Source organism: Clinocottus analis, unplaced genomic scaffold (assembly GCF_023055335.1).
Source record: "Clinocottus analis isolate CAN_PGR_092001 unplaced genomic scaffold, fCliAna1.0.p SCAF_2, whole genome shotgun sequence".
Taxonomy (NCBI): domain Eukaryota; kingdom Metazoa; phylum Chordata; class Actinopteri; order Perciformes; family Cottidae; genus Clinocottus; species Clinocottus analis.
This window is the reverse complement of record NW_027175931.1, coordinates 21,578,256-21,588,049: the sequence shown is the minus strand read 5'-3', so window position 1 is coordinate 21,588,049 and position 9,794 is coordinate 21,578,256. Positions and strand designations below refer to the sequence as shown.

The following is a 9,794-nucleotide window of genomic DNA, read 5'->3' as shown; positions in this document are numbered from 1 at the left end:
CCTTCAACACAGATCAGAATCATAATCAGAAGAGTTTATTGCCAGCTACATTGAACATACAGGGAATTTGACTTGGTGAAAGGTGCATGACGATCAACAGACACATATAAATGGCTCATCCGAGCAGCAATCATGGGCATTATGCAGAGAATTTATTTTTAACAGGATCCTAGTCCATCATAGAGCTTATATAAAATATGGAATTTACCTGATCTTGACATATTTATAAAACTGCTGCACCCAAGGGAAACACACAAAGCTCGTTCAAAGCCACTAACCACTAAGCCTAAATTGTTGAGTGAATGCTACCTGCTAAATACGACGTGTTTGTCACACAAAGTTTCAATGCAGTGATCATTGCTAGTACAAACTATAACCATCTACAAGTGAGTTATTTAATCATACACTTCAGCACTGCTTTATTTGAGTACAAAGCCATCTTGACAGTAAAAGACATTAAAAAAGTAAATGCATCGAAACATACTGTACAATGATAATCACAGAACATTTAAAAACAGGATAAACAGATGATTTCTTATAAATCTCTCTATTTTGATACTATACAATTTTACAAATACAAATTACAAAAAAAAAGGTGTAAATAGTAGGAACTGAATAAATATCCTTTTTTTTACGCTGGGCATTAAGATAACTCCAATATATGAAGAATAAACACCTTCATCTTGACAATAGTGCACAAAAGCAAAGTGCTTTGTGTCTTTCATGTTTAAGCAGCAAAAAAAAACCCTCACTCACAATTGTTGTTTATATGTACACACCAGCACTGCTCCCACTGTGAGACCCTGGTTGAATTCTTGATGCTTTATATCCTATAAAAACAGGAGTGTGTGGAACCGGATAAAAACTGGACTGGTAGGAGGCAGTAGGATCACCAGCCTGTGAATATGACGTGGCGTTTTGGCTTCTGTAGAAGGAGTTGTCCGGCGTATACAGGCTTCCCACATGGTTAGAGCTCCGCATCGAGGAGTGAGGAGCCAAACCACCTTGATATGCCAATGACGCATTTTCTGGCAGACCTGGGTTGTACACAACAGGAGGGTTGACGAGCGCTGGATCATTTGTCATAAATTGAGGAGTGTTTTGAAGCGGAGTCGCAAGTTGTTGTCCAACAAAGTGTTGGCTGTGCAGAGACGGATGGTATGCTGTAGATTGGAGGCTGGAAACACTTGAGATGGGATGATACCTCATTGTTGGTTGCATGGGCGCTGGCTTGTAACTGAGCAAGTTGGCTTGTTTGTACACGTCGAATGAGCCTTTGTCTGAGGGTATACGCCGACAGACGAACAACAAAGCAGATGCAAAAAGAAAGGCGCCGGTCACCCAACCGATGTAGAGAGCCTCTCCTAGCTCCCTCCTCTGGGCATCGATTAGCAAAGGATTGTAAAAATCTCTAATGATGACATGACCTGTCCACGACACAGGGATAAAGACACAGATACAGGCCCCAAACTGCATACCACCGGCAACCATTAGGATTATGGTCTTAGCCCAATCATTATCCCGAATACAGGATATACAACGCATTCCTGCCAGAGCCACGAGGAGCCCCAGACCTGAGAGGGCCAGAGAACAGCACATCAGACCTCTGGCTGCCTGTAAGTCTGGGGGCAGGAACAGCAGAGAGTCATACACCTTGCACTGCATCCTGATGTTGGCTTGTCTGTAGCAGTTCATCCACAAGCCCTCCCAGCGGGTTTCCATCACAATTATGTTCTCCCCAATGAAAGCAGTCACCTTCCACATGGGCATCCCTGTAGTAGCCGCCGCCCCGATCAGCCCAATTAGGCCGACGAACATTGCGGCTATCTCTGAAACACCTTGAACCATTGTGCAGCCTTTGAGAAATCAGCTGTGTCCGAATAAAAAAAAAAAGTTATCTTGAGAAGACAATAATTTCTGACGCTTTAGTAAAAAATATCTCAGCGACGGAGTCAGAGAGATGTCCAAGGCAGCGTCGATCTTCTCTTCTGATGCAGTTGGTACGGTATAAGAGGTGGTTTGTTATGGGAACAAGGCTTTGCTGTCACCTGGTTGGCTCAGGGCAATGGGGGTAAAAAGAAGCTTTGCTTGTTTTGTGTTTATGGTCCCTCTGGCTAGAGTGGTATATCTGTGCCATCAACTTCATCAGCAGTAAACCAACACACCAGACGCAGCTAACAACTTCAGACATTTTTACCACTTGCCGTGTTTTTATTCTCCATAATTATATGTGATAGAAATTCAGATGCAAACAATACATTGTAGCACATTGCAGTACTACTGTTGTCCACAGGAGAGCAGAAATGACATTCAAGGTGATCATACAGAGGGAAAAGCGTCACACAGTCCAAGCCAGAAGTACCAGAAAAGTACCAGCAATTCATGAATTAGAAGTTAAAATATGCCAGATTTAAATAACTCTAGGGTTGTTGAGAAGACATACATACACAAACAGGTTGTTCCTTTTGATTTAACATTAAGCAACAACGGAGAACAACAACATTGTCATTACATCACCAAATATTTTCAGTATGAGACATCAATGAAATGATTGTACTTCAACTGTCATCACATATATTGCATAAGGAATCGAGAGTCTCCAGCTTTTGAAAATGAAATGAGATGACCAAATAGTTCAAGAGCTAATTTACTTCACTGAGCAGAGACAGAAATGTTTTGGGATGGCTTAAATATATGGAGACGGCTCAACCCAGATGTGAACGAGATAACTTTCAATCTAAAACTCTGTATTCAAAGTGACTTGCAAATTCTTATCACATGATCATGCAGCTAGGTTTTCCCTGTCTGGCTTCTTTACAAACACTAAGGCACTAAGGCGGTCCACACCTTGAACAAGCAGTCTTAAACCTGCATCCCATGTTTACTTAGACATTTTTTCCAATTATATTAGTTTGTAAGACCTCCAGGGCATCGTACCAAACTTAAACAAAAACTTACAATTGTGTTCCAAAAGAATGGACACACATACGTATGTATGTTTTTGTTTGGTATGTCATCTGTCTTGGTTATTTTTACCATGTAAAGTGCCTACAGCAACTTTTTAAAGCACTAAACAAATAAAATGCATTATTATTACTACATGTTTTTAATTTTCTAAACAAATGTCTGTGAATTTCCATCCCAATCACTCACCAATTTAGAGTTTGCTATCCTAATACTACCCATAGCTGCTTGATCCTGTATCTAATACTGGTCAAAACTTTAAGAAAAGCAGAAAGCTTTTTTTAAAAAGCTGAACAATATGAGTACTTTATATATTTGAGGGGATTGGTGCTGCAAGACGTTATTTTTTTTTACTACACAGGCGTGTGCTGAGGCACAGCTAATGTTGAAGGAAACTGGGTTAAGTATAAACTGTCGGTGTAGTTCAGTCATATGTGCCAACAACAAAAAGCATTTAACAGTTAACACAAATTGTGTCACTTTACTCATTGGTTAAAGGCTGCATGAATTGTTATATTAAGCATAGACATACAAAACTGGTCAATTAAAATAAAAAACAAGACTTTCAGTATAATATGTAATATACAACACTCATAAAAAATAATGGAAATCATTCGCTTACACTGGATTATAACTCATATAAAAATCCTGTAATCATTGCTCTTCAACAACACACTCCTCAACACTCCTCACATGTTGTGTATCATTTGATGTGGGTGATTTGACTCATTTGCATTCACAGTTCATGTATTCATTGAATTGTGTTTTGCTTTCTTTAAAAACCTTTTGAAAATGTAAAATGCGTTGCACTGCCAAACAAAGCCTTATTAAAATAGACATCTCCTTGCATTTATGGAACATGTGAACTGTGATCATCATTACTTCAGTCAGTTCAGGTGTTCAGAGATAAGCCACGCCGCTGCGTACAGAGGGGTATCTGGAATGGTAGCTGTAGTTGGTTGATGGGTGCCTTGACAGCACTGGCTGAAACTGGGGTTCTTGTCGGGGAAGTAGCACCAACCGTTGAGGCTGCAGGGGCTGTGGAGGGTAAGTCATGTAGTCGGAGTTCCTTGAGTACACGTACCTCTCTGAACCTTTGTCTTCAGCCATCAGGTTGCAACAAAGAAACATGCATCCTCCAGCAAAGAAGAAAGCAGACGACACCCAGCCGATGTAAAGAGCCTCACCGAGCTCCCTCCGCTGAGCGTCTATTAACAAGGGGTTGTAGAAGTCCCTGATGATGACGTGACCTGTCCAGGATACTGGGATAAGGATGCAGACGCAAGCCATTAAGATCATGATTCCAGCAATGATGAGGACCAGCCGCTTGGCTCGATCATTGTTTTCGATGCATGACGTGCACTGCAGCCCCAGCAAGGCGATCAGCAGACCGAGGCCACCCAACGCCAGAGCGCAGCACGTGAGACCCCGGGCCGCCTGTAGATCAGGGGGCAGGGCCAGGAGAGAGTCGTATACTTTACACTGCATCCTGATGTCGGCCTGCCGATAGCAATTCATCCACAGACCCTCATAGCGGGTTTCGAAAACAATGATGTTCTCCCCAATGAAAGCTGTGACTCGCCACATCGGCATCCCAGTGCTCGCGGCCGTCCCAATCAGCCCAATCAGGGTCAATATCAGACCCACGATCTCCAATCCTGAGTTGGCCATTGTGTCTTCCTCTTATCCCTCCAAACTCATACGTATATTAATGTGCCGACACGCTGTGACTATAGTAGGAAGCACTACATGGATTTACCTTGAATCCCAGTGGAGGAGGAGCAGGTTGATGTTCACCTGTACAGCCTCCTCCCTGTGGACAGGACACTAGAATGGGAGGGGTGGGAATTGCGACCGGTTGCTAAGAAACTGTATCCCCAGGCCTTTTTTTTTTCTTTGCACACCTACCTCAGGAGCTGCTGTAAGCCGCCACTTTGTTTATTCAGAAGTCTCGATTTACATTCTCAGATCACACTTTACAAGGAAGCCTTTGAAATAAAAGAAATAGGTTGTTGTTCAACAAGGCATAGGGGTTATATATAAAGAGATATACTTTATGATAATGTATTACCGTATCTATAGATATCACAGACATGAATCAGCTCTGGTGCTCAACATTGTCTTTTTGCTGTTTGAACTATCGTTCACCACTGTGTTGCCCTTTATGTTAGAAGGAATTTCTAGAAAATACAAACGTTATGGCGCGGAAGACAAAATATATTTGCAAAAAAAGCATTTAGAAACTGGCCATAATAGTTTGCACTTGCGTGTGTGTCATTGGGTTGATACTTGTGTACCCATGTGTCACTGTCTGTATCGTATTTCTTGTCTCGTGTGTCTGTGCTCAGAAAAAAAGCTGGCAGTTGCGACTCTAGCTTGGTTGACACGACATCTCTGGGTTGGTTTGCATTGTCGGTGGACAGGAGTGATCAGTCTGGTTTGACCAGTTTAGGCACATTTTCACTGACAACAATGGGGACAACAAAACAACTTACCTCACACACCCGTGAGCTGAACAGCAGCAGTTTCATCAGGACATTTTGAATCTGAGGCAAACCTAAGAGCTTTTGGCAGGAAATGAGACACTGGCTGACGTGTAATCAATTCACTCTTACTTCTTTAATTGTGTAATACAAAAAAACTACAAATCACTAAATTATTTTTCTCTCAACATTACCCCTTTATTGGAAACCACAATTTATCTTTTAGTGAGGCCAGCATTTTTAAAAAGAGTATGTACATTTACAACAAAAACTCAATAAACACAGGTATATTAAATGAAAAAGGCAGAGTGCATTATTTGTCTCAAAAAGCATGTCAGAAGTGATGTCAACAACTATTAATGCAGATTAAAAATACTTCTGAATGACTGATATAATTGAGTGTAAATTAAGCATATGGAAACACACACACACACACACACAGTTCATCATGATCAAAACATTATCAGTTCCATAACACATTTCAATCTGCAATACACGTGGCCATCTTTAAGAAAGGAAGGAAACATGTGGCCATTTCAAGTGATGGCGTTTGGGCATGTTAGTACATTCAAATGTGCCAAATCTTGGCAAGTAAACGAAAAAGGGAGTCCGAAATTGTCTCTGGGTTAGATTTCCCACGCTAGTACTGACTTGGTGTGTATGCTATAGACCCTGGTGGCGGTGCTGAGTAGGTGGGCTGGTACGTGTACGATGGCTGGTACGATGGCTGGTACGCTGGCTGGTACGTGTACGGCTGGTATGTGTATCCAGGTTGGTAGAGATTCATGTCGCGGTTATACACAATCCTTTCATCTGACTCCTGGGTGCGGGGAGCGTGACGGCACAGCAGGATCACGCCGGCAGTGAAAAGCAAAGCTGAGGTCGCCCAGCCGATGTAAAGGGCCTCCCCAAGCTCCCGGCGCTGGGCATCAATCAACAGAGGGTTGTAGAAGTCCCTGATGATGACATGGCCGGTCCAGGACACGGGGATTATGATAGTGAGACAGGCCAGGAGGAACAGACACCCACCAGCAACGAGAACAATGTGCTTGGTGCGAGCCCGATGGTCCACCACTTTGGTGCACTTCATCCCCACTGCTGAAACGACCAGGGCGAAGACACTGAGGGCCACAGAGCTGCACATCAAACCCCTGGCAGCCTGGAGGTCTGGCGGCAGAAACAGCAGGGAATCATACACCTTGCACTGCATCCTGATGTTGGCTTGTCTGTAGCAGTTCATCCACAAACCCTCCCAGCGGGTCTCCATGACAATGATGTTCTCCTCAATGAAGGCTGTTACCTTCCACATCGGCAGGCCTGTCACGGCTGCCACTCCGATTAGTCCAATGAAGCCCACAATGAGGGCCACTACCTCACAGCAGACGGCGTCCTGACGGTCCTTCTTCTCAATTCTCTTTTGTTCCTCCAATTCAGACTCTTGATATTCTGCATACGTCTTGGGCTGCTTCTCACTGTAGTAGGAGCCCGCGTAAGATTGGGGTGGCTTGGTGTAGCCACTGTAGGCAGTGTAAGAGGCCATCGTGGCGGTCACACGGAGAGCTGATGATTGCCCTCTTCAAGCTCTAGAAACCAATCTGAGGAGACGAGCAAGTCAGGGAACTTATACACCCACAAAAAAAATGCCCAGGGTGCAATGCAACCTTACTGGTTGAGCTGCATTACAGACACATACGTGCATGGGAACAGGAAAGAGAGTGCTGCGTGTTTTGAATGAATTCCGACTGCCACCACTAACAATCAACTGTTTGGTCTTGTGATTTAGAAGACTTAATCAAAAACTAAATTAATCATTTCATAAAGTCACAGTTGATCAAACAAAGCATGTTTCGTCTCTTTTAAAGTTCAGCCATGAGACTTGTCAACACAGTTCCAATACATGAAAAAATGTCTTTTATTTTAAACTAAATAAAAAATATAGACAGATAGCTAAAACTGTACTTTATAAACATGAAAAATACAAAATATCATCGCTGTTTCTAACTTAAAAGCTACAAATCTATTCATTAAATGTGTGGTCTTTTTGTACCTCCTGAAACTGATAGGTAAGAGATTAAAAGTAGTTGCTTGGGATACACATTAATATGTGAAACCAGAAAACTACAAATAGTCTCCCTTTTCATTGTCTCCCTTTTTTTAACCCAAAGCTAACCGGATGATCACGGATGTCCAACTGTCTCCTCATTCATATGTAAACGGAGCTGATAAAAAGGTGTTGAGCACAGGAACTTGAGTCGGATCGGTTTCACTGTAACACGGTACTGTTTGCCAGCAGTTCTCACCAAGTCAACGTCACACTGGAGTCTCCCTGAAACATTTAACCAGATAACCAGTGTGTTGGTAGTTCATTTGTGCAGTCATTGAATGACTATTTACTATTCAGCTACATTTAATTTTTTATTATAGTGTTGTTACAGTCCAATAGAGGGTTCACTCAAATGTTAGGATGCTAAATAAAAACATTATGCAATCACACAAGCAGTGAAAGAATCAAATCTTTTTTAACTATTTATGTGAATACTTTGTCATGAGTTACTCCCAAATCAAAAAGGTCAAGAATGGAGAAAAGTAAGCAGTTAAGTGACAGTTGATGAACCAAGCTGCACTAAATAATGGCGTGACGGTACAGAATTGCAAAACCAATCGTTACTGATTACATTAATAAGCATGTTCAAATACGAATAGTTTCATGTGTACAACTATCACTCAAAACTGTTCGTACTGTGAAGGATTTGCAAATGTCCCCGCTTTGAGATTAATAAAGGATGATTGTCTTATTTAGGCGTACAAAACAATGGACAAAATAAGAACAATTTATAGTTCAATAAGAACTAAATAGTCACTGTGATGATACATTTATACATAGTTTGACACAGATATTGTATAGTTTAGTGACAGAGATTAAAAGTTTCATATTTCAGGCAGTACAGTTTAGTTCTTTACAAATATCCGTGATGCTTATGAAGGCTGGATGGCGTCCTACACGCTCCCCTCTTTTCGTACATCCCTCGCCCCTGTCAGATACATGTCAGTGTAAGGCTCTTATTCCTTTGATCTACATTTGCTGTAGCTAAATAGAAGGATTACCCCTGTGATCAGCAGAATACCAGAAGTAGCCCAGCCAATGAAGAGCTTCTGAGAATCCAGCACTGTTGCGTTGTAGAAGTTGTTGATTGCAGTATGGCGTGCCAGGCTGACAGGGATGAGTGTGGTCAGAAAAGACAGCAGATACAAACTACCCCCTTAGGCCAGGGTGATGTTCTTGCTCTTTATTTTGTCGTCACAACAACTGCTCTTTTGGGATCCACACGGTGTGACAGGCAGGGAGATGAGAACCAGGATTATGGAAACACACACACACACACACACACACACACACACACACACACACACACACACACACGAGCCCCCTGGCTGCTTGCAGCTTTGGTGGGAGAATAAGCAGTGAGTCATACACCTCGCGCTGCGTCCCGATATCGGCCCGTGTGCAGCAGTATATTGTAGTGTATTGGCGTGCTGTACCCTATCCGGCCCTGGGGATGTGACTTTGTAAAAGATTCAGCTATTAATCTCATGGATAAAGGACACGACAAAGAAACCACAATTGTATAAAACGGGCATTAAGTCAGACGACAACATTTTAGACTGTGAGAGGAAGCTGTGAGAGAAAGCTGCCACGGGGAGAACATGTAAACTCCAAACAGAAATACTGCCTGGAATCAGGAATCAAACTCGAGCCCCTCTTGCTGTGAGGTGACAGTGCTAGCCACCACACAACCGTGCAGCCTCACAACCCAGGAAACACAAAGTGTGTCGTCAGTCTACAAAGAGGAGCATACATCTTTCAACTGACTTGTCTTTTGTAACTTTAAAACAAATAGTATAGACAGTTGTTGTGCTGCTGTGAAAATGACCATGTCAACTCGCCTTAACTTCAACCAACAATCCTCTAAATGTCATCAGGTGTCTTATTGTAGATACAATTGAAAAACAATGGAGGTTTTCACAGATCTCAATCAAAGAGCCACTCCTTTATCCACACTCCAGTTGGCCGAGCAAAGGTAACACCCTGTTGGTCACCATGTTTATGAGACTGTGAAGGAAAAAGGCTTGTGAGCGGGAGCTGTAGCAGGAGAGGTCACAAAACAGGAACAGAAACTGGAAAGCCTGTTGAGCAGGTTTGCTAAGTGATACTATCATCACATCCTGAGCACGAGTTTGTGTGTTTACCGTTAAAGCAGCTGAAAAAAACATCGCTGAACTGCTCTGAAATGCAAACGTACCGTGTGGTATTTTCTGTTTATTTTCTCAGCTGCCGGTATTGTAGTT

At 42.5% G+C, this 9,794-nt stretch overlaps 3 protein-coding genes and 1 pseudogene across 3 annotated transcripts; all 4 read right to left on the bottom strand.

Moving 5' to 3' along the window:
* Window positions 1-765: 765 nt before the first annotated feature.
* LOC137790808 (claudin-8-like) lies at window positions 766-1,848 on the bottom strand. Its single transcript, XM_068585341.1, has one exon. The coding sequence runs from the start codon at window positions 1,846-1,848 to the stop codon at window positions 766-768; it is 1,083 nt and encodes a 360-aa protein (XP_068441442.1).
* A 2,016-nt stretch (window positions 1,849-3,864) lies between these two features.
* Window positions 3,865-4,635, bottom strand: LOC137790695 (claudin-4-like). Its single transcript, XM_068585148.1, has one exon. It carries the CDS (start codon window positions 4,633-4,635, stop codon window positions 3,865-3,867), a length of 771 nt encoding a protein of 256 aa, XP_068441249.1.
* A 1,242-nt stretch (window positions 4,636-5,877) lies between these two features.
* LOC137790686 (claudin-8-like) lies at window positions 5,878-7,023 on the bottom strand. The gene has a single exon (XM_068585136.1). The coding sequence runs from the start codon at window positions 6,985-6,987 to the stop codon at window positions 6,088-6,090; it is 900 nt and encodes a 299-aa protein (XP_068441237.1). The 5' UTR covers window positions 6,988-7,023; the 3' UTR covers window positions 5,878-6,087.
* Window positions 7,024-8,404: 1,381 nt separating this feature from the next.
* LOC137790294 (claudin-6-like) lies at window positions 8,405-9,548 on the bottom strand (annotated as a pseudogene).
* Window positions 9,549-9,794: the final 246 nt, after the last annotated feature.